Genomic DNA, 24,814 nt, shown 5'->3' with positions numbered 1-24,814 from the left:
GCAGTCAATTGTGGATCGCCGAGTGACCAAGTTTGTGAGGGTTTGGAAGTCTGCCCTGAAGACTTACCACGAGTGTTGGGCGAGGATTGTGTGTCCTTAGCTCAAGGAGAGTACGGTAGGGACTGGGTGTCCTTTGGTTTCAATACCAAGCCGCTCCAAACCAGATGTACAACTGTCACAGCAGTTGGAACTGGGTCATCAGCGACTGTCTTCTCTGAGAATCGGGTTCTAATTTCTCAACTCTTTACTTTCTTTGTATTATGTGTTGATGACTTGCACTGTGACTGTTTGAAGAATTTGCTGAAGACTTTCTTTAAATTTCCTCAACCCCAAATTCTTCACAATAGTTAATCATCATCTGTATTCTGCGTGCCTGCTTACTGTGCAATCTGTTTTCACATTCTTCACTCTAAAATATTGCTGGTGTGAACGTTTGCACGTCTGATCCTTTACTGTTTCCGCTGTAAGTTAGTCATCAGTGAGGAATTTCCTCAAAAGGAATTTCCTCAGTGATGAAATTCTAAAAATCTCCTATTCACCCCCCCCCCCCTCTAGTCGATATAACGCACTTTCACAAACCCTCAAGGACTACGGCATCAACATGAAGAATCTGCATCTCTACTGTGACAATGAGAGTGCTATCAAGATTGCATACAACCCAGTACAGCACTCGAAGACCAAGCACATCCAGATTCGTCATCATTTTCTTCGGGACCATGTCCTCAAGGGAATATCCTCATCGACCATGTGAAGACTGATGATCAACTCGCAGATATCTTCACTAAGCCCTTGGATGAGAAAAGGTATTGCAAGTTGCGGTGTGAGCTAAATATCTTAGAATCTTCGAATGTTTTGTAAAAACATGCACACATCCGAACACTTATGCAAAGTTGATGACTTAGATGTGCAACACATGATGAATCGATTTTCTTTAACTAATGAAGAATGTCACTCTGAATGTGAAGAAATTAATGCAGAAATTGATTCTCACGGCCCTACGAAAATTGTACGCGGCGTCTGTAATCAACATTCTTATATGGTGGGTCACGCCACCGCCCAATGTGAAATTCCTCAAGTTGATTTTCTTCAAATGATCAATTTCCTCACAATGTGTTTTTCTTCAAAACAGTTGTTCTTCATTGTGATGATTTATCAGAAAATCTTCAAAAACACTTGATGACTTTCATTTGACTAGATAGACTGTGATTTCAAGTCCTCAACAGCATTCACTTATTTCTATTTCTTCAAGTTGATATTTCTGCTAATTGAATGTGATCGGACCCTACTTTCCCTCTATGCTATACTTCATATGCGTTCTACTTGAAACTTTGTTCAAAATCCTCACTGTGTCCTTCTCAGCTGATGATTTTGTAACGAAAATCCTCAAATCTTCAAAAATTGTTTCTTTAAGACACAGTAACTGAACCCCACTTCCCACGATCGGATAACCACGATCTCCACTATCTCCACCGCATCGTACGGGAACTACACGTGTCCTGCGGAGACGTAGAGGCAGGGGCTATTTGGTCTGAAATACTCGCGCCAACAGTAACTTTTGGCTATATATGTCCTTATCCCCCTCGGCGTACTCTTCTTCGCTCCATCGCTCTCCTTCCACAGCATACACCACCGAACCCTAGCGCCATCGCTGGTAGTCTCGTCGCCGGTGAGGAAGAGCTTCACTGCCTCGACTTCTCCGTCGCCGGAACCACGCCGGAGTCAAACCATCTTCGTCCGCCGCCGCCGTAGACGTCCTCTGTCGCCGGGTTAGGGTGTATTGGACACGCAACCGAATAGCTTCTCCACACACACCTTTCTGTGTTCTTCGTGCGCACCTTCCAGGGTAAATAAATCCCATTTTTACAGCAAGTTAGATCTAAAATTTTACATCTTCTATGTGAAATCTGTTTTTCCTCAAGAAACGATAAGCACTTGATTCCTCAAACACTGCCTATCACAACATCATTGATGAACTATGCTAACCATCTAAGATTTTTACGAGATTCCTCAATTGTGCGAATTTTCGGATCTATACAACTCTGGAACCCAAGAACAATATGCTTAGGCAAATTCCTCAACCACTGGTTATATTCCTCAAATTGTCAAACTTTTTCATTTTCTTCAAATCTGAGAACGCATATGACCTCTCCAAATTCCTCGCAACTATACTCTGTTCACAGGTACACACATGTGAGCTGATGAATCTCTCGATTCTCATCACATTAACTCATTTCCAGCGTTTCTGGAAGAAAATCTTCACGTCTCATCAGAATCCTCAAGAGTTCAATCTCATCAGCAAAATCCTCAACTGAAGAAAATGGAGGATGACAGAAAACAGAAGGGAGGAAAAAAACTTGAGCAAAACACAGCTGTGGATATCCTTTAGGATATTTACTTGGACTATTGTACGCGTGATGAAAATGAGACAATGGCCAAGAGAAAAATTCGGCTGCAGAAGATAGAACGCCGATGGGCGAAGGAATGGAAGGAATACAGGTTTGTGACTCCAAAATATGCGAAGAAATTCGCTCTGAAGCCCCCTGGCAGAAGGGCCCCACTTGAGGAACATCAAGTAGCACATCCCTCCAGCCTCATGACTATTGATGACTATCCAGATGAGAAGGAAAAGCATCTGGCTAAGCTCAAAAAGGAGGCAGAAGCTGCAGTGAGGAAATTCAATGAATCCTCAACTGCTGCTACTTCCTCTGCCGCAGAAACCTCTGGCTCAGAAATTCCTCAAATGCAGTCTGTGCCATCAAAGCCAAGGGCTCCAAAGCCTCAAGAGAAGTCTGCTCAGGCTTCAGTCACAAAACCTTTAGCACCAAAACCTTCAGCACCAAAACCTTCAACGCCAAAACCATCAGTGCCAAAGACCTCAGCTCCAAAATCCTCAGCTCCACCTCAAAGCCTCAAGAGAAACCAGTACGGAAGCAGGTCATGAAGCCTACGACCGCCAGCTCCAGCTCCTCACTCCCAGCTGCAACCAGCTCGGAGACAAAGTCTTCAACACCTCCTGCGAAGACTTTGGTAACTGCTGAACATGCAACTCTGCCAAGCCCCATCAAAATCATCACCGTCCCGTCTGCATCAGAGGACAGTGATGAATATGATGATCAAACCCTGCAAGCCATCATCAGAAACAAGCAGGAAAGAGTAGCTCAAGCATCAGGCAGTGCTATTCCTCTGGCAATGGACCCCAAGGTCCTCCTCGACTACATCAACGTCTGGTATGAGGACGCAAACACTCGAATTGATGATTTGAAACTTCCCCCTGGCATCAGCCACATGGTGGCCACTTTCATCAATGAAGCCAAGTGGAAAGAACAGCAGGCCAGGCAGGCCAAAGTTGCAAAGATTAAAAAGGAGAAATTCCTCAAGCAGAATCTCCTCAAATTGACTCCTGATGCACTGGTGTCAACACAAGCAGAGTTGAAGAAATTGATTGACAAGTACTCCAAGCTGTCAGATCGTAAAAGCCTCAAGAGCAATTTATCAAGCTGGCCACTGGTGTTGTTGATGACTACAATAAGAAGGTCGCAACCCCAGCACCAACTCCTCAGCCCTTGATTGAGGAGCCAGCAGATGAATCTCCTCATGATGAGGAAACTCCTCAAGCTGAGGAAGTACTCCAAGAGCGCCGTGTTGATGAACCGGCTATTGAAGAAATCATCATGGAAACTCCAGCTGATGAATTTGCTGCCACTGATGAGACTGCCCCTGATCCAGCTGCTTCATCAAAGCAGGCTGATGACTCTGTCCCAGCTGGTTCCTCAATACCAGCTGAAGAATTTGTAGAGAGAATCCCTTCACCAAAAGCTTCAAAGGTGAAGAAGATGACTCCGTCTGCATCAGACGTGAAGAAAACCAGGGCTGCTGAAAAGGAAGCCAAGAAGAGAAATGCCTCCTCAGCAGAAGAAGAAACAGAGGCAAAGCGCCTCAAAGAAATTGAAGAAAAACTGCTCCTCTGGACCCTGTTCCCCTGAATGTCGCTCCTTCCTATGAAATGGTCATCATTGATGATCCAGCAAAAAAGGCAGATGAAGAAATGAAAGATGTCGCCTCTGAGGAATACACTGATGAGGAAATTCAGATAGAGGACAGTCCTCAACCTTTCATTCCTCAAACAGACAATGTTCAAGCATCAGCTGCACCAGTTGATGAAACTGCCTCTGCCACCAAGCCAGCTGAGGAGGAACACATTGAAAATCCTCAAGCTGATGAAATTCAACACTCTGAGCAGAATCCTCAAGATGAGGAACAGGCTGATCCAACTCCTCTAACTGAGAAAGAAGCAGAAATTCCTCAGCCCGAAGCACAGCCAGAGCAAGCTCCTCAGCCTGACGCCCAGCAAGTACCATCTCCTCAGCCTGAAGTACCAGCTGCTGAAATTCCTCACCGTGAGGAAAATGCTGAAGAGAATGCACCTGCCCAAGACAATGCATTCGTTGTGCTCAACCCAGAGACTGCTATTGTTGTCTCCGCTCCTATTACTCAGCAAAATCTGAAGCCAGTTCAGCGTCAGCCCTTCTCCAAGCGTCCAAAGTTTCAAAAGGAAAATTTCTTTGAAGAACGCATGTACTTCATTGGAGAGAACCCCTATGATAAGCCTCAAATGAGGCATCTGAAGTTCTGGACAAGGACTCAGATGAATTACTATGCCTCTGTGCTATGTGGACGAAACAAGATATTCCAGCACAGGCATATTCCTCATGTTGAACTTGAAGCAATACCGTGCCTGGAGCCAGTCCTTAGTGTACTCCATGATGCAGGCTTACTCCCAATGTGCTCCGACATCTCTGACTGGAACACCGAGTTAATTCTTCAGTTCTATGCCACTCTTCACATATCTGGCAACCCTGAAGACATTAACACTTGGGTGTTTGATTGGATGACCCAAAACACTCACTACAAGACTCCCGCTACTGAACTCCTCAGAGAACTGCCTGTACCAATTCCCTCAGAAGAGGCTGTGAAACTTTATGGTGAGCGATAGCTGCCAAATGGAATGATGGAAGTCCTCATGAAACCTTTGGCTGAAGGAAAATCTTCAAGATCAACCTTCCTCGTCCACGAGCTCAAGTACACACACATGTCTCTCTACAGAATCCTCTGTAGTGTGCTCGCACCGATCAAAGGCCATGACGATGAAGAAGATGTTGTAGCCTCATGAAGAATATCCTCTTCAACATCATTCATGGTATTCCTATCAACATCCATGATTTCTTCTTGAGGACTTTGGCCGACAATGCTATATGTCCTTTTGATCACAAAATATATGCCCCATGGATCATGAGATTCATCAGGACAAGGACAGGCATCAACTTTCTCGCTGAGTGCCAAAACCATGTTGGTTATATGCCTCCTATCCGGGTCAACAAGAAGACTTTCTAGTCCATTGAAGGCAAAGGAAAATCTGTGATTGAAGAAGGCAGTATGCCTCTTGATGGCCAGTTCAGAGAGCCAGAAGTTTATTCTTCATGGGATGATACTGAGACTCGTCCGGCAAGCCCCGTTCCTCCTCGCGTGATGAATACCAGAGAGATCCTCCTCAGTCTTCACCAGAAGGTGGATCGCAACCATTGTGAAAACCCTCACTGAAACACAGAACTCTGTGAAGCTGAACCATCACTATCTGCATGAGGTTTTTGATAGCACCTGGGCTACACTTGCACATCTGAAGACTCATACTGAGCTTGAAGAAATGGACTTTGAGCGAGACTTTGACTGGTCGTGGCCTCCCAAGAAGAAGTTCAGGCCCATTCCAGTGCGAGACCTTGAATATAGCTCCTTTTCTTCATTCCGCATTGCTGAATCTGATGAAGAACAGCTCGACACTACTACCGGTCCAAGGAAGAAGACTATTCCCAAGAAGCATCACGGCTCTTCCTCAACCGCCAAGGAGTGAAGTCTTCACGGGCGTTAGTCCTCAGTTTGTCCCTTTTTGTCACTTGATGACAAAGGGGGAGAAACTTGAGAGTTAGTCTTCAAGCGGGATATTTTTGGGGCTTATAAACTATATTTAAGTTACAAACTCTTGGCTCTTCTGAAGTTTTTTTTGTAATGAGTTGTAACTTAAGCCCGATGGTACTCTGATGCTTTCGAACGTTTTTCTTCGCATGCTGGAATTCGTCAGATACCATTTGTCATCATGCATCTTCATTTTCTTCATATGATATGTTACATGTATGCATGATTTACAAGACTCACGGGGAGATATCCATGATATAAATCATTAATGTGCATTTGCTGTAAAAAGCAAAATCCTCAAGATATGCACATCTTCACGGGGAATCTCTCTGAATCTTGATTTCAAATTCCTAAAATGAGTATTTACACTCCATATTTTTTATCTCTGTTGAAGACTTAACCTAATTGTCATCAACCACCAAAAAGGGGGAGATTGTAAGTGCATCTAGTGCCCCTTAGTGATTTTGGTGGTTTGAAGACTTATAGGTTAAGTATCTAATGTGTTTGTGAGTATACACAGGATCTATAAGTCATTGAGGAGTTTGAGATATTTGAAGAATATCGACCCTAAAAATATATGTCTTCAGTTGAAGAAATTGGTCTGAAGCTGAAGAAATGAATCGCGAGGAATCTGTGATGAAATTGATATTCCTCATGAAGATACTCATATTGAGAAGTCCGGTGGTTCCTGAAGAAAATCACTCTGAAAAATTTGAAGCATGAAGATTTACACTTTCTGTTTTACTTTCTTCGCATTTGAGTAATAGGAACACCGTACTGTTAAAGGGGGTCGAAGTTACACTATGGAATGAATTTCCTCATGATTCTCAACCTAAGCCTAATCCTAACAAAAGCCTCAAGTGAGGAATATGAGTGACATGAGGACTCTCACAGTTGAGGGTTCCGACCGTTTCGATAGCCACGCCAAGTCACTGGTCTTATCCACTCCAACGGTTATATTATTTAAGGGCTTTAGTGTCAAATCATGTCGGGATGCTCCCAGGCTATAAATAGCCACCCCCCACAACCACTAGCTGGTTGGCTGCTCCGTTAGAAACTGACACTTGTCATAAGAGCAACCCAATTCCTCAGAGCCTTCAAGAGTAATTCATCAGTGAGGAAATACACCATACACCGAAACCACAAACCAAACCTAGTGATTGAGCATCACTGAAGAAGTTGTTCCTGTGTGGGACTGAAGCCTTTTACCTTTGAGGATTGTGCATCCTCCAGACGGTTAGGAGTCATGGTCTAGAGCTTTCCAGCAGTCAATTGTGGATCCTCGGGTGACCAAGTTTGTGAGGGTTTGGAAGTCTGCCCTGAAGACTTACCACGAGTGTTGGGCGAGGACTGTGTGTCCTTAGCTCAAGGAGAATACGGTAGGGACTGTGTGTCCCGGGACTGGGTGTCCTTTGGTTTCAATACCAAGCCGCTCCAAACCAGATGTACGACTGTCACAGCAGCTGGAACTGGGTCATCAACGACTGTCTTCACTGAGAAATGGGTTCTAAATCCTCAACTCCTTACTTTCATCGTATTATGTGTTGATGACTTTCACTGCGACTGTTTTAAGAACTTGTTGAAGACTTTCTCTGAATTTCCTCAACCCCAAATTCTTCACGTCAGTTAATCCTCATCTGTATTCTGCGTGCCTGCTCACAGTGCAATCTGTTTTCACATTCTTCACTCTGTAAAACTGCTGTTGTGAAACTTTGCATTTCTGATCCTTTACTGTTTCCGCTGTAAGTTAGTCATCAGTGAGGAATTTCCTCAAAAGGAATTTCCTCAATGATGAAATTCTAAAAATCTCCTATTCCCCCCCCCCCTCTAGTCGATATAACGCACTTTCAATGATGTGATCGAGTTATCAAGCAACAACACCTTGTACATAGTCAAAAGACCTTGACTATTCTTGATCAACTGGCTAGCCAACTAGAGGCTTGCTAGGGACAGTGTTTTGTCTATGTATCCACACATGTATCTAAGTCTTCATTCAACACAATTATAGCATGGATAATAAATGATTATCTTGATACAAGAATTATAATAATAACTTATTTATCATTGCCTCTAGGGCATAATTCCAATAGATACGGCCGCAGGCGACGTACCAAGGCGGCCACGGCACCTTTCGATGAGTGCTCCAGAGCGGCCAGTAGCCGACCACCGACCACCCCTGCATCGAGGTAATCATCGCGGCCTCTTTGCCACCACGAGCGCAAGGTGTTCGACACTTTGCCCGCAAAGGTATAGACAGTGGTGATGAGTTTTTCTTCCACCACTTTACTTATTCATCGGACGATTCGTCGTCCGATGTAGTTCACGACCACATTCAACGGCAGCTTCCTCGGTACAGAGGGTCACTCCCTGGCTGTGCTCCAAACCTGAACCGCAACAGGGAGAGAGGCCAGGCCCTGCTCTATGCCGATTACTTTGCGAACACACCGCTCTTCAAGCCGGATAAATTCCGTCACCATTTTCATATGGCAAGGCATGTGTTCAATTGTATCCGAGAGTGAGTGGTTGCTCATGACCCATACTTACAGTGCAAGACGGATGCCCTTGGCAAGCTAGGATTCTCCTCTTATCAGGAATGCACCGCGACCATCTACATGCTTCCATATGGAATTCCAAGCGATCTGGTGGATGAGTATGTGCGTATGAGTGAGACAACATGTCTAATGTCAATATACAAGTTCTGCCAGGCTGTGATCGAGGTGTTTGGCCCTGAGTACTTGAGGCAGCCAACTGCCGCTGATACAGAGAGATTATTGGCAACCAACGCAGCTAGAGGTTTTTCAGGCATGCTTGGCAGCATAGATTGTATGCACTCGGAGTGGAAGAACTGTCCATTTGTTTGGCAGGCCAGTACAAGGGGCATTTCAAAGCGTGCACTGTCATATTCGAAGCGGTGGCTTCGCAAGATCTTTGGATATGGCATTCTTTCTTCAGCATGGCAGGTTTTCACAATGATATCAACGTGCTGCAGCGTTCTCTAGTCTTCGCAAGGCTTGCAGAAGGCCACTCCCCCCTCTGTCAACTTTCAGATCAACGGCCACCAGTACAACAAGGGATACTGTCTAGCTGATGGTATATATCCTCAGTGGTCAACTTTTGTGAAGACAATTTCGGACCCCCAAGATGAGAAGAGAAAGAAATTTACCCAAATGCAAGAGAGTGCTAGAAAGGATGTGGAACGTGCTTTTGGTGTGCTTCAATCCCGATGGGGTATCGTTCGAAACCCTGCACTGTCATGGGATGAAAGGAAGCTTTGGGAGGTGATGACTGCTTGTGTGATCATGCACAACATGATCGTCGAGGACGAGCGTGATGACAGTATCTTTGACCAAGGTTGATTATCAAGGTGAAAATGTTGAGCCCGTGCACCAAGAATCGGTCATGTTTCAACAATTTGTTCAGTTCCATCGTGAGATGCGTGATTGACACACTCATTTGAATCTTTAAAATGACTTGGTTGAGCACATGTGGGAACATATTGGCAACCAATAGATGTATTGGTTCATTTTATGTTCATTCAAGACAATTTCGATTTGGTTATAAAACTATTTTATTTAAAGATAATTTTGATTGGGTTGATGTGCAAACTTGTTTTGATACGAAAATATGAACATTTTAGGCCATGGCGGACAGAATGGGGCAAAAGGATGCGGCCGCGCGCTGGGCGCAGGTCCAATGCATCCAAGAATAGGGCCGGACACGATTTCATCTCCCTATCCAAACGGACAGAATACAAACAAAACGGATGTCCGTTTGGGGTCGCGCGATGAAGTTAGCCTAAGGCGACCATGCTCGATCGGATGGCCACCGGCCGCACAGCGAGATTGATCGCCCGCATGCACGCACGGCGTGCGCCCGGGGGATGCAGCAGCGACAGCGATCGGCTCAGCCTGCTCCGACGTACGCGGCGGCGCGGCGCCCTCTGCGCGTCCGCTCGGTCCCGTCCCCTGGTCTTCCTCTCCGACTTTCTATTTCTGATGCACCACCGCCTCCCACATATCCCTCCTTAATTTCCTCCCTGCCACAACAACGAATTACCACCCCTTTCCACTGCTCATACATCATTCGATCACCCCACCCATTCGACCCAGAGCAGCAAAACTCTCTGTCGGGACCGCGACCGCGAGAGGGATAAAATGGCGAAGATCCTGCTGCATGGGACGATGCATGTCACCGTGTTCGAGGGCGAGGGGATCACCAACAACAGCAGGCCCAGCAGCCAGGCGCCGCAGTTCCTCCGCAAGGTCTCTGTCTCTCCTCCCCTCTCTCTCTAACTTTGAAGCCATCAACGTCGATGCAAACGATCCACTAGTAACGACCAAACATAAACATAGCAATGTATGGCCGCCAGACCTCCCAAAACGTGATTCCAGTTTCGTAGCTAGCTCCACTTCTGGACTATGCGTGTGTGTGACTGCAACGAGGTTGTGCCAGCATAGATCGACGTTGGATAGGTAGTGCTTTTGAGTGTGAGGTCTCAAGTTTGAGGGTGAAAACTCTAGGTCCGATTTTCGTTGTTTGAACCTAGCAATGTTCTGTTAATCTCTCTTCTTGAAGGCATTACATGGAGTTTGAAGATATTTCTCTTCAGCGTGAAAACTCATGATCCGACTAAAATGGTTGAGTCCAGCGATGGCAACGTTCATGCACCGTCCTTGTGCACCCTTTTCCGTCGTGTTTGTTCCGTCGGTCATTTTTTTTCTTTTCTTTTATTTTTATGTGCGTGGCCTTGATTCCTTGAGTGGCTTTTGTGATCGTGTGTAGAGACGGGATGTAAGAGCATCTATAGTTGGACCCTTTATATCTGTTCTAAACTATCGTCCAGTCCGTCCAATCACTGACAGGTCATAAAAAATAGATCCAGACGGACCCATCATAGTCATCTCAAACATCCGGACTAATCGACATCCTTCATATTCATCTTAAATATAAAGATAATATGAGGATTCGCGAACGCGTCCGGACATGCCCGATCAGTCCGTCACATAGGACACGACCTCACCCTGAATCATCTTTTCTCTTTCTTTATTCATTTTTTTCTCTCTATTCTTGTTCACCAGGACATATGAAGAAAAAAATGAATGCGCGAACGAAAAAGTAAGGGCTTAAAATGAAGACGTCTGAAGGGCCAGATTTACAAGTCCCAGTTATAGATGCTTTAAAGGATTTAGGGTGCAATGACATTTCAAATGAGATCCCAAAACGGACATGATATCCGTTCATGGACACTGATAGGGAGCCAGCCATCTAACCGTTCCGTAAACATTTTAACCGGGTCTAAAACAAACTGGATGATTTTTATATAAACCGAATGATCTTCGTATAATACAAGGCAAAACCGTTACATTCTTCTTACATATTTTGACTAAACAAAAAGGCAGACAAGACTCTTTTAACAGTCTAAATGATCACCGTTGTGTTTGTATCCACGTCATATCTTTCCATGTCCAGCAAGCTGTGAGAGCATCTTAAACCGTTTGGTGCCCTCAGGGAATGAAATAGGTATGGTCTGGGGGCGTGTTGATGAAAAATTAGGTGTGGGGGGCTCGAGTTTTCAGCCGGCCCTAAGGTCGCCCATACGCCTTTTTTTTAAACCAAACTCGGTTAAAATTCGATCAAACACAACACAAATTTAAAGTAAATTCAGGTGTTTTTATTGATATTTCCATAAACTAAACTAAAAACATAATTTTAAACAAAAAATAAAAATTACGCTCTTGCCGCCTTCTACATGCCGATAAGCCTGTAGAAGTCGGTGTAGTCGCCGTCATCGCCGTCGTCGTCCTGCACTCTACCACCGTCCTTGCCGCACCGATTGTAGAGGAGGCGGGCCGCGGACTCGTGCAGGTGGCGACGGCTGAAGCCGTTTGCCGTAGCTCCGTTGTCGGGGTAGTGCTCAGCCATGGTGATGGAGAGAGGGGGCATCAGCAGCGAAGGAGGAGAGGGGCATCGGCGGCAAGAGAGCGAGAAGGGCTGTGGTGAGAGGTGTGCGGCCACCGGCGAGGGAGGGACGACTTATATAGCCGCGAGTGGGTGGCGAGCGGGCAGCAGCCGTGTGTACGCGTGGCGGGAAGGGGCGGGACGCGCGTCGGCGTGCCTTCACTGCGCCGCCCGTGAGGAATCAATGGAAGGTTGACCGGCGGCAGGCTTCGCATTGATTCCCCGTCGGAAAATGAGGCGATGAGAACGATGATCATGCCTAGTCGCTGGCTCGATGGGTCCACGAAGAGTTCAAGCCAAAAATGTTTTCCCCGGTGCCCCCGGACGACCCCCAGCGCATCGAGTTCGGTCTTGGTCCGCCGACGGCAAAATCGTCCCTAACCGGCAAAAAACAGGCTTCTGAGGGCGTGACTCGGCCCTTTTTTTAGTGTCGCGATAAAAAAGGGCATTGGGGCCTGTTGGGGGCGCGGCTGGAGATGCTCTGAGCCCCTAGAAACAAGTTGAGCAACGGGAAGAATAAGACATGGGGTGTGGCCCTCCTACGACCGAAGCCGTGAAGGTGTCCCATTTGTACCCTTCCTTGCCGCATTATTTTGTGCCGCCGTCGTCGAACATGGATGGACTGGCCCCATGGTCATTTCAGTGGGGCGCGAAGCGCGGTGGTGGCGTGGCCGATGCGCGGTTGGCGATTTCTGCGGTCGCATGTGCCTCCTTTTTGTTCGCCTTCGCGTCGAGCTCCGCGAATAGGGTGTCTCTCTCCGCCCGCAAGACGCATAGCCATCATCGTCAGTGGCGGATGTCGCAGGAGCTGCGCAAGGAATGGTATGGCGCTCGCAGCTCATCCTGGAAAGCTAAATCTTCCCCGACCATGGCAACGACGACAACGACGTTCGTCTTCCAAACGATGATTTGCCCTTTCATGAGCCAGTGCTTGTCGAGGAGCCGGAGGTTGTAATGTTGCACTTCATGTGTATGTCGAAACACCTACAAAGACGGTGCCGACTAGTCTTTCGCGACTGCAGAGGCGGGGGCGTCGCTTGTCATTGGATCGTCCTCCTCGTTGATCTTCGCGAGCTCGTTAGCAAACCGTCCTCGCTCGGTCGCGCACGATGAGCCAGCCAGCCGCAATGTCAGCCAACTCCTACTTCCTCTCTATCAAGAGTCTCTGCCACATCGCTCTAGGGCTCGCTGTCATGGCGGGCGTGTTAGAGCATCTCTAGTGGATGGTGCAAATTTGAACGTGTATATCTTCATTTACACGTTGTTAAATTATACACGTCCCAGTTTTTCAGTGGAACGTGTAAATTAGGACGTGTATATTCCAACGGCTATATTTTCAAACGACAATGGACAGCTATTTTAGACATCAAATTGACAGCAATGGACAGCAACAATGGACAAATACAAATACAAATTTTAGACAGCTATTTTAGACATCAAATTGACAGCAATGGACAGCAATGAACAGCAATTGACAGCAATGGACATCAAATATTGATAGATTTACCATGTATCTTCAGAGTGCAGAGGAGGAGGAACAACGGCATCACGGGAGACAGCAGAGGGGGAGCTCGAGGAGAAACAGTAGTGGGAGCTTGAGGAGAACCAGTGACCGGAGCTCAAGGAGAAAATGTAGCCAGAGATCAAGGAGAAGCAGCAACTGGAGCTCCAGGACATGCGGGAGAGCAGTTTTCGGCAGCAGCGCACGTCTGGGCGGCTGCGGCGGAGCAGTTCTAGGCGACGGCAACACCAATCCCGCGGCATCCCGCACAGCAACCCCGCGGCATCCCGCCCGCAGCGCCGCCCCACACCCCGCCGCCCGCAGCGCACCCCGCCCCGCACCCCGCCCCGCGGCGCCGCACGCACCCCGCCCCGCACAGCGCCGCCCCCTCCTCTGCCCAGGCCGCCGGCCCCTCCTCTGCCCAGGCCGCCGGCCTGCCCCTCCCGTCGCCAGATCTGGCTGCAGGGCGTGCGGCACCTCGTCCCCGCCCTCCCGCTCGTGAGCTCGGCCAGGGAGGAGTAGTTACCTTGAGCGGCGGCCGGAGAAAACGTGACGACGATCTGGGGCGAGGCAGGGGCCGCGGGACGAAGCAGCCGAGCTCACGAGCCTGGCTTCGTCGTGGTTGTTTCCACGCCTCGTACCGTCGTGGCTTCGTCGTGGTTGTTTCCACCCCCATTTACACGAGCCGTTGGGAGTCCTTTGGCAGTAAAAAACTGTCCAGATCTTATATATTTACTATACACGTCCATATAGAGGATCCACTGGAGATGCTCTTAGAGCATGGTTAATAGAGCAGTCGGCTGCTGGCTATAGTACTCTGCCATGTCATCTAAGCATTCCCTCATATAATGGCTTAGCTTTTGGGTTAGCTATAAGAGTGGCCCCATTCATTTAAATGCTTGCATGTGCACAACAGGTGCAGGATCCATCATACAATACATCTTTGTGGCCATTTCATCAAACAACATTCATATATATATGCTCTTACATAACAAACAAATTACTATTACTATGAAGGACCCAATAGCAGATCAACTTGCAAGCATCAATGGTCATCATAATGCCCAAATAACACAATTCTTTCTAGCAACATTGCCCTCCTTACCTGGTCGCACACAACACACCAGGACAACAACAATTAAGCATTACACTCTTTCTGATACAAGCATTAACCAAAATTACTTCAAATAAGTCTTTCAAACAAAAACATTAACCAAATAGACTGCCAAACAAGCCATTATCTATTGATCTTGGTAGAAAGAAGCTTTGAACCAGTTTGCACCTGCAGCAATCACCACATCATAGCATAGTCCTGAAATAAAATGCATGTAAGATATCATGGTCATCCTCAATGTAATAATAAGAATAAAAAAGAATATGAACATGCAGACATAAAAAACCTACCGTGACTAATTATGAAACCTATGCCAAATATGCTCGACCAAATCATTTTTAAGTTAAGTATGTTGTGGACGAGCACGAATAGTAGCTTTTCTACGCAACACATCAGCGAAGCACAGATTTCCACCAACATTCACTTCAGGGGGTAGAGCCAATGAAGCCCCTGAAATCTCATTCAAGTCAATATGAATGGTAGCCTGCTCTCTCTCATCTTCGATTATCATATTGTGAAGAATCACACAAGCTCGCATGATCCTTCCAACACTTTTTCTTTGCCATAGTCATGCAGGCCGACGAACAATGGTAAAACGGGATTGCAATACCCCAAAAGCACGCTCCACATCTTTCCTTTCTCCTTCTTGCTGCTTGGCAAACAACTTATGCTTCTCTGTTTGGGGAAGTGGTATGGTCTTCATGAAGGCAACCCATTCTGGGTATATACCATCAGCAAGGTAATAACCTGTGTTATACTCATTTCCATTGACAGAAAACTGAACCTGGGGGGCTTCTCCTTTTAATGCATAAAAAAACACTGGGGATTGGTTGAGCACATTAAGGTCATTATTTGACCCAGCAATACCAAAGAAAGCATGCCAAATACGAAGGTCGTGGGAAGCAACAGCTTCTAGGACCATTGTTGGCACTCCATAATCACCACGTGTGAATTGCCCCCTCGATGCTAAAGGACACTTCTCCCATCGCCAATGCATGCAATCGATACTTCCTAACATTCCAGGAAAACCACGAGCCTCATTAACCTGAAGTAAACGCTCGACATCCTCCCTAGTGGGGCATCGCAAGTACTCCCCACCAAACACCTCAATAACCCCTCGTGCAAACTTGTCCAAGCACTCCAATGCTGTGCACTTCCCAATCTTTAAATACTCATCCAGCGCATCTGCAGGAGTGCCATATGCTAGCATGCGCATAGCTGCTGTACACTTTTGCAATGGTGAGAGCCCTATTCGACCAGCACAATTTGCCCTATAAGTGAAATAGGGAGACCACTGACCAAGGGCATTCACAATGCGGATGAAGAGATGTTTATTCATGCGGAATCTTGTACGAAACATACTCTCGGGGTAGAGTGGTTCTTCAGCGAAATAGTCCTCCACTAGACGCTGATGAGCACCTTCATGATCCCTCCGAATTCTCTTCCTTGGACCACTTCTTCCATGAGATAAGCTAGCTGTGAGCTTAGCCTTGATCTTCGTCATGAGGCTCTCAGCAAAGGGGTCTAGGATGGTTTGCTCAGAAACATACGCTTCCATGATTCTGGATGGGGCAAGTTCATCGGAATCATCGGAGTATGGAGATGAATCTCGCATGGTTGGTGAGGGAGATGGGTGTCTATGCTGATTAGGATGAGATGGCATGATGTGAGTCTGAGGATGAGATGGTGTATTATATAGATGTGCCATGTTCTCTTTGGGTCTGTATTAATTACTGCATTGTTATCTGGAATGCCTTGTAGTTAAGTGCATTCAGCATGGTTATATGGACTGCATTGCAGTTAAGTCAAATTTGACTCTTGACTACAATTTCAACTTAGTTATCTGGACTACAATTTCAACATGGTTATCTGGACTGCATGGTTATCTGGACTGCATGCAGTTAATTGAAATTTGACTCTCAACTACAACTTCTATTTGTACTCTATTAATATTTCTAGCAGAGAATAATGTAACTTGTATGTTACCAAAAAGTAGGCAATACATTAGTCAGTTTTTTCAAACAGCTTCTCCCTGAAACACTTCAGTGCCAACACATGCTCAGATCTCACGTCTTCGGACATCCCAGTCATGTCTTGCATCATCAATGAGCGATACGTTTCTAGCATGACTGACTCCTTGTGATCTTTTGCCGCAAGGCATGCAAGCTTCCGAGCTTCCAGATTCTCACTCGACACACGCCTTTGTGTCTCTAACATTTCTTTGCGGCCTTCATTTGCTGCAGTCTGAGCTTCTACAAACTTGCTAAGCTCATCTTCAAGATCTATTATACAACCTTCATCATTTCTTTTCCGTTTCGGTTTCCCCTTAGCTTGCTTGCCACCTGGTGGTCGTTCATCTTGAACATCATCGAGAGTGAAATGCTTTCCCACTTCATCATCAACAGCAAACTTCCTCTTGCCCGACTCCAAATCTTCTAGGCGTTCCAAATACGTGTCCCATTTTGGTTGCTTTTTAAGAACCTCCCAACAATGCTCGAACATAAATGGACCATCATCTTTGTGATCCTCCTCATAAGTTTGGATCGCTCTCTTCTTTAAATCTGCATCATTTTCACCATTAGCATACAAAGCCTCAGCCTCCCTATAGCTCCCACAAAACCATGCAACCTTTTTCTTTATTTTAGCAAATCGATCCTTCACTTGCTTTACTTGTCTTTCTCTGTTTTTTGGGGTGGTACTGTTGTAGACGGCAGCAACATCTTTCCAATACTGGTCGTTCTTCCTATAATTTGATTGGATTGGATCATTTGAATTTTGCAACCAAGCACTGACCTACAGTATTAGCAGCAGAGGATTATTGTTATGCAATTAATATAAATAATAGAGGCCAGTATGAGAAAAAACATACCAATCTTAGATCCTCTTGTTTTGTCCATGTCAAACGCTTTTCAGTTCTAGTGCAATCGCCACCACTGTTTTCATTGCTACCATTGATTGGCTGCAATGAACTCCAATTATTTCTGGCTTTTGCATGGCTTGATGTATTATTAATCAAATTAAGGAAACCACCATGTGGATGAAAATCGAATCCCCTGCTCCAGAAAAAAATTATCAAGCCTAAACACCCCATATATGAATACTAAAATGTACTCTGAATACTAATACTAAAATGCACTCTGAATCTATAGGGTTCAGTATTCTGAATGTCCTCTGAATACTAATACTAAAATATACTTGAACAAATTATTCTTGAACTAAAATGTACTCTGAATACTAATACTAATATCTACTTGATCAGATTATTCTTGAACTAAAATGTACTCTGAATACTAGTATTAAAATGTACTTGAACAAATTATTTTTAAACTAAACTGTACTCTGAATACTAGTATTAAAATGTACTTGAATAAATTATTCTTGAACTAAACTGTACTGTCTCTGAATACTAATACTACTTGTGTATATATGGTTCAGTATATGCTACCATTCTTGAACAAATTAACAATCACACAAACAGAAAACGCTTACCATGCTTGCAGATCATTATCCTCAAGATTCTCAGCCATGGGTTCAGTCCACACGAGAACTTGAGTCTTCGAACCAGTCGTACTTGGTGGCTGTACCCCAGCGATCCGGCATGGTGGGGAGGAGTCCGCCATGGACTGTGGTGGTCGTGGGGGTAACCAGGCTCCAGGAACAAACATGGGCGGCAGCGGAACCATATGAGCTGTTGGTGGGGGGACGATTTGAGCAGCCGTGGGTCGCGGGAACTCCATAGGCGCTGGTGCTTTCGTCCGCTTGGACTGTCCCGCCATCTCGCTGTGGTCGCCGGCGCCGGTGTGTTGAGATCGACGGCGGCGGCGGCTTGCGTCTAGGGTTAGGGATGTGAAGATTTGGGGGCGATTTTGGATGGCTTAGGAGCTGATTTACGCGGGAGGAGCGATTTGTGGTGGAAGAGAGGAACGAATTTGGCACGAGGAGCCGGATTTGGCGCGAAGGCGACGCGGGAGAGCGGGCGGGACGCGGGAGGGCGCAGGGGATCTAGAGGAAGGAGGAAGCGCCGGCTGTAGCGCTGGTACGGGCTGCAAACGGGCTCTAATTTTTCGTTCGGTGTGTTGTAGTCGGGCGACAGATGAAGCGCCCGCTCGGTTCTCTTTCCTCTTTTCTCTTTCTTCCACATAGGATTTTTGTGACATGGCACATACTATAGCCAGCTGACTAGGCCTTATTAGAGTTGCTCTTAGTGCGTTGATCATGTCGGGCGATAAGGATGCGTTTGAATAGTGTGTGTTGTCCAACTCAAACAGTGGATTGTGTCAATCCGGGCGCTAGAGTAGGTTTCTCAGCCATCGTGCCTATTTAATGCCCAAAAATGATAGGACATGCAACCGTTTTGCATGCAGTACAGAATTATAGTATAGTCATGTTTCTATAATACTGAAACATGCACGGAGGTCAGCGCGCCATTTCAATGCCAACTCCAGTTCAAGGTCATATCAGTTGTGAGCCGGTCTGAATGCGGCGCATGCTCTATAGCAGTGCTTGGTGACATAAATGCGTGGCAACCTTTTTCACGGGAAAATGTGTGAGTGCAAAATGGTTCTTAGGGTTGAATCTTAGTGGTGGATTTGGACATATATGTGACGGCAGTCCGTACACATATATGTTTTACGTTCGATTAGAGGTAAAACGGGCGTACGAACCAATTCACAAACACGGATGAGGTATGTTTGGACCTATGCAAGGATATTAAGTGTTCGTGTCTTTTTTGAAGCAACCATATATTACACATATATTCATCATACAAGACACAAATACTTGTCAAGCAACTTTACACAAAAAAATCCACAAGTAAAACAACCATTTCACCCTTGCAGAAAATAGTGTCTTGCCGAAACGTAGTCCACAAATGTCCTTCACCATCATCATGGCAACACCGAAAAATAAATAAAAACAATAGTCACACCAAGATATGGGAGAGCATCATGGCACACGAAGATGCTTTTTAAGCCAATGAAGCGGGTCGCCGCAAGCAACAAGACCGATTCTTTGTGACATGTAGGCCGGGGATCTTCCCCATGGTCACCAGATCTCAACGTCGTCAACTTTATTCGATGTAGTCGAAGAATAGAAATATCGTCGCCTGTCGTCATCCATATGCCCAACTGCAAGACAATAAACACAACTACAACAACCGACACGACCATGACCCGCATGAGCGGCAACGGCCGACTACCAGACACGAACCTCGCCAGATCCAAAGATCAACGAGATCCCCAGGCCACATGCTCCCTCACGCTACTAGTTACAGCAAGGTCGAGATGAAGGAAAAGCAGACTCAAATTATTTCAACGATGCGCTGTCTTTTCCATGAAAACAACGTTCCAAAAAAGTACTAGGCCAACCCTAACTATAGACCTAAACTGAAGCATCAGGGCCCCACCCCCTTCCATCGCCGGAGCGGCAGACGAAGGAGCCAGGGACCGACCACAGCGGCATGGAGGCCGGTGAGGTAGGGGGCAGATGGGATCGCTCCCGATCCGCTTTTCTCGAGGGAGGCGGTTCGAGTTGAGATGCTAAGGACGTAACTGATATTATCTTCGTATTAATAAATTATTACTCCCTTCGTCTAATAATATAAGAAAGTTTTTGACATTAGTGTAATGTTAAAAATGTTTTTATATGAGAAAAGATAATGCATACACGTGTGGGCATTTGTAAATCGTTCACACGCATGGATCTACGTCCGTTTGTGGTTTGCACTAATCTTGGCATTTTTGAAAGATTTTTTGTGTCAAGTTGGAAGGGGCTGGTGTGTGGGCATTTATCAATTCACCCACACGTCTATTTCGCGCATGCTGGGCTCGTGGCTGCCAACCCGACGTATGGTGGAATTCACGTCGCGCCCACACGCCCGCATGCCTGTCAGTTGTCATGTCTTCCCAGTGTTACATGGTAACTGAGTGGAACTGTCGTGCCCACATGTCTGTCAGTTGCCATGTCTTCCTAGTGTTACATGGCAACTAAGTGGAATTGTCGTGCCCGCATGCCTGTCAGTTGTCATGTCTTTCCAGTGTTACATGGCAACTGAGTGGAACTGTCGTGCATGCATGCCTGTCAGTTGTCATGTCTTCCCAGTGTTACATGGCAACTGAGTGGGACTGTCGTGCCTGCATGCCGGTTAATTGTCATGTCTTCACAGTGTTACATGGCAACTGAGTGGAACTGTCGTGCCCTCATGCCTGTCAGTTGTCATGTTCCTAGAGTTACATGGCAACTGAGTGAAACTGCCGTGCATGCATGTCTATCAGTTGCCATATCTTCTGAGTGTTACATGGCAACTGAGTGGAATTGTCGTGCCCGAATGCCTATCAGTTGTCATGTCTTTCCAGTGTTACATGGCAACTGATTAAAATTGTCGTGTCCACATGCCTGTCAGTTGCCATGTCTATCCAGTGTTACATGATAACTGAGTGGAACTGTCACGCGGGGGACGCGGGACCGCGAGGTGGCAGGCCGGATGTGCGGATCGCGAGGACAAGAGACCGGATGTGTGGGCGTTAGTTGTTTTGCCCATACGTCCCGCGTGTGGGCTATTTCCTTATACATCATACAGAACGTGTGGGCAACACCCCTTAATATCCACACGTATTGGGTTATCGCAACCTTTTATATTATGAGACGGAGGGAGTGCTTTTTTATTTATTTTATTGTCAACGTGCATTGTGTATGAGAATGGGCCGAGGTAAGGATCGTCGTGTCAGCGAATGTTTCGATGATTTCTCAAATGCTGGTAGCGTGCTTTGACCGAGCGCTCACATACGAGTTGTTTGCGACATGGTACTGAGATTTCTGTTGATGGTGAGCAACAGCTGGTGGAGGGGATCGAGGACACGGTGGGCGTCGGCAAAGGCGCGAGCAAGCTCTACGCCACCGTCGGCCTTGGCAAGGCCCGCATCGGCCGCACCCGCACGCTGAACGACGAGTCGTCGACCCCGCGCTGGTTCGAGTCCTTCCACATCTACTGCGCGCACCTCGCCTCCGACGTGCTCTTCACCATCAAGGGCAAGAGCACCATCGGCGCTGTCGTCGTGGGCACGGGCTACCTCCCCGTCCGCGACATCTACGGCGGCGACGAGGTCGAGCGGTGGCTCCCGCTCTGCGACGACAGCCGCAACCCCGTCGAAGGCGGCGGCAAGATCCACGTCAAGCTCCAGTACTTCGACATTTCCAAGGACCGGGGCTGGGGCCACGGCATCCGCTCCGGGAAGCACCCCGGCGTGCCCTACACCTTCTTCTCGCAGCGGCAGGGGTGCAAGGTGACGCTGTACCAGGACGCCCACATTCCCGACGGCTTCATCCCCAGGATCCCGCTCGACGACGGCCGGTGCTACGAGCCGCACCGCTGCTGGGAGGACATCTTCGCCGCCATTAGCAATGCCAAGCACCTCATCTACATCACGGGATGGTCCGTGTACACGGAGATCACGCTGCTCAGAGACGCGAACCGGCCCAAGCCGGCCGGCGGCGGCGTCACGCTCGGGGAGCTGCTCAAGAAGAAGGCCGGCGAGGGCGTCAGGGTCCTCATGCTGGTCTGGGACGACCGGACCTCGGTTGGGGTGCTCAAGAAGGACGGCCTCATGGCGACGCACGATGAGGAGACGATGAACTACTTCCAGGACACCGACGTGCACTGCGTGCTCTGTCCCCGGGATCCCGACGACTCCGGCAGCATCGTCCAGGACCTGCAGATCTCCACCATGTTCACGCACCACCAGAAGACCGTCATCGTGGACCACGACATGCCCCAGAGCGGCGGCGGCCGGCGCCGGCGGATCCTCAGCTTCGTGGGCGGGCTTGACCTCTGCGACGGCCGCTACGACACGCCGTTCCACTCCCTGTTCGGGACGCTGGACGGGCCCCACCACGACGACTTCCACCAGCCCAACTTCACGACGGCTGCGATCGCCAAGGGCGGGCCGAGGGAGCCGTGGCACGACATCCACTGCCGCCTCGAGGGCCCCGTGGCGTGGGACGTGCTCTACAACTTCGAGCAGCGGTGGCGCAAGCAGGGCGGCAAGGACCTGCTCGTCCAGCTCAGGGACCTCGCCGATGACATTATCCCGCCGTCGCCGGTGATGCACGCCGAGGACAGGGAGACGTGGAACGTGCAGCTGTTCCGGTCCATCGATGGCGGCGCCGCCTTCGGGTTCCCGGACACCCCCGAGGACGCGGCGAGGGCGGGGCTCGTCAGCGGTAAGGACCAGATCATCGACCGGAGCATCCAGGACGCGTACATCTGCGCCATCCGGAGGGCCAAGAGCTTCATCTACATCGAGAACCAGTACTTCCTGGGGAGCTCCTACTGCTGGAAGCCCGACGGCATCAACCCCGACGACGTCGGCGCGCTGCACCTCCTCCCCAAGGAGCTTTCAATGAAGGTGGTGAGCAAGATCGAGGCCGGGGAGCGGTTCACCGTGTACGTCGTGGTGCCCATGTGGCCGGAGGGCATCCCGGCGAGCGGGTCCGTGCAGGCGATCCTCGACTGGCAGAGGAGGACCATGGAGATGATGTACACCGACATCGCGCAGGCCATCCAGGCCAAGGGGATCGACGCCAAGCCCAAGGACTACCTCACCTTCTTCTGCCTCGGCAACCGGGAGGCCAAGAAGTCCGGCGAGTACCAGCCGCCGGAGCAGGCCGAGCCCGACAGCGATTACCTCAAGGCGCAGCAGAACCGCCGGTTCATGATCTACGTCCACACCAAGATGATGATCGGTACGTACCTTCCATTTGTTCTGCATTTTGGTTGGTAGACCTTGTTCTTGATCGATGGTTTGTGTGTTCGATTGTCAGTGGACGACGAGTACATCATCGTGGGGTCGGCCAACATCAACCAGAGGTCCATGGACGGGGCGCGCGACTCGGAGATTGCCATGGGCGCGTACCAGCCGTGCCACCTGGCGACGAGCCGGCCGGCGAGGGGGCAGGTGCACGGGTTCAGGATGGCGCTGTGGTACGAGCACCTCGGCATGGTCGACGAGGCGTTCCAGCGGCCGGAGAGCCTCGAGTGCGTGCACAAGGTGAACGCCATGGCCGACAGGTACTGGGACCTCTACGCCGGCGACGGCCCCGAGCGCGACCTCCCCGGCCACCTCCTCACCTACCCCGTCAGCGTCACCGGCGATGGCTCAGTGACACAGCTGCCCGGGGTGGAGTTCTTCCCGGACACCGAGGCGCGGATCCTCGGCGCCAAGTCCGACTACCTCCCGCCCATCCTTACCACATAGATAGAGACACCTCTGCATCTCGTTGCACTGATCAAATTATTTCTTATGTTTGCTTTTTCCTCTCAAGATTTGGTGTTTCTTCTGAAAATCCTGAATAAGAACAGCCCTAGATTGTGGTTTTCCTTGCTTCTTCTTTTTTAGCGAATATAAGAAATGCACTAGTTGCATGGTGCATGGTGCATAGTGATGGGTTTATTGTGATTGTAGATTAATTTGTTAGCGCTACATATTGATGAACTTAACTTGGTTTAATTCGTGCATTAGTGCCTGTCTGTTTTCTTGCACTGTTCAGTGTTTGTGCTACAGCTTGTCAGAGAACTAACCACTTCACGCCTATATGAGATCATGGGAATTACTACTAGCTAGCAACACTCTGGTACAGCTACTCTGTTTTCTGCTAGATTTTACTGTCGTATCTTCAAAAATATGGACTCTCAAATATCACGAATTAGGAGAAGAAAAATACATTTTCCCTAATGGTTCAACACTTCTTTTCAGACTATGCAAATATGTCAATACTTCGGAAAACACTCACAAAAATCACACAAGTACTACAAGTTTAGGTGGATTGATATCGCAGGTTTTTATGTCAAGGACCGTCACCAACCGTTTCTATCTCCAAAGCTATAGGTGGTGTAAGGTAAATTTCATTGGATGGTTGGAGTATGAGCTAATCTATTGAAGTTCTTTCTCGCTAGGGAACAGATCCACTCCGAATTCACATACATTTCCTGTGATCTGTAAAATTTCTCTTGTTTTTTATGGTGAATGTGTTCTCAACTCCTCATCCACAGGTTAGTATGGTTATGAGTTTGTCACCTGTCAATACCATATGTTTCACTTTCACCCGGTCTATCCAGAATGTTCTACTCTTTTAATCAAACAGAAAGAAATGGTTTTTTTTTTGTTTCTATTTGGTGAGGAACACCTTGAACTATTTATTTTTGTAGTGAACAAAATCCCCTCGTAAGTGAGAAGGGAATCTAAAAAAAAATTCAAGTTTTCCAAAAGATACACGGTTTT

The 24,814-nt window shown here is 47.7% G+C and overlaps 2 protein-coding genes and 1 pseudogene across 2 annotated transcripts; 1 reads left to right on the top strand and 2 right to left on the bottom strand.

Moving 5' to 3' along the window:
* Positions 1 to 14,883: 14,883 nt before the first annotated feature.
* On the bottom strand, positions 14,884 to 16,155 carry LOC123397432 (annotated as a pseudogene).
* Positions 16,156 to 16,358: 203 nt separating this feature from the next.
* On the bottom strand, positions 16,359 to 18,316 carry LOC123397421. Its single transcript, XM_045091961.1, has 3 exons — positions 18,030 to 18,316; positions 17,410 to 17,593; positions 16,359 to 17,333 (listed from the first exon to the last, which is right to left on the bottom strand). Exons 1-3 carry the CDS (start codon positions 18,314 to 18,316, stop codon positions 16,545 to 16,547), a joined length of 1,260 nt encoding a protein of 419 aa, XP_044947896.1. The 3' UTR covers positions 16,359 to 16,544.
* Positions 18,317 to 19,998: 1,682 nt separating this feature from the next.
* On the top strand, positions 19,999 to 23,916 carry LOC123397410 (phospholipase D alpha 1-like). The gene is made up of 3 exons (XM_045091959.1): positions 19,999 to 20,013; positions 21,299 to 23,279; positions 23,358 to 23,916. Exons 1-3 carry the CDS (start codon positions 19,999 to 20,001, stop codon positions 23,789 to 23,791), a joined length of 2,430 nt encoding a protein of 809 aa, XP_044947894.1. The 3' UTR covers positions 23,792 to 23,916.
* Positions 23,917 to 24,814: the final 898 nt, after the last annotated feature.

The sequence above is a fragment of the Hordeum vulgare genome, chromosome 1H (assembly GCF_904849725.1).
Source record: "Hordeum vulgare subsp. vulgare chromosome 1H, MorexV3_pseudomolecules_assembly, whole genome shotgun sequence".
Taxonomy (NCBI): domain Eukaryota; kingdom Viridiplantae; phylum Streptophyta; class Magnoliopsida; order Poales; family Poaceae; genus Hordeum; species Hordeum vulgare.
This window is presented reverse-complemented; position numbering and strand designations above follow the sequence as displayed.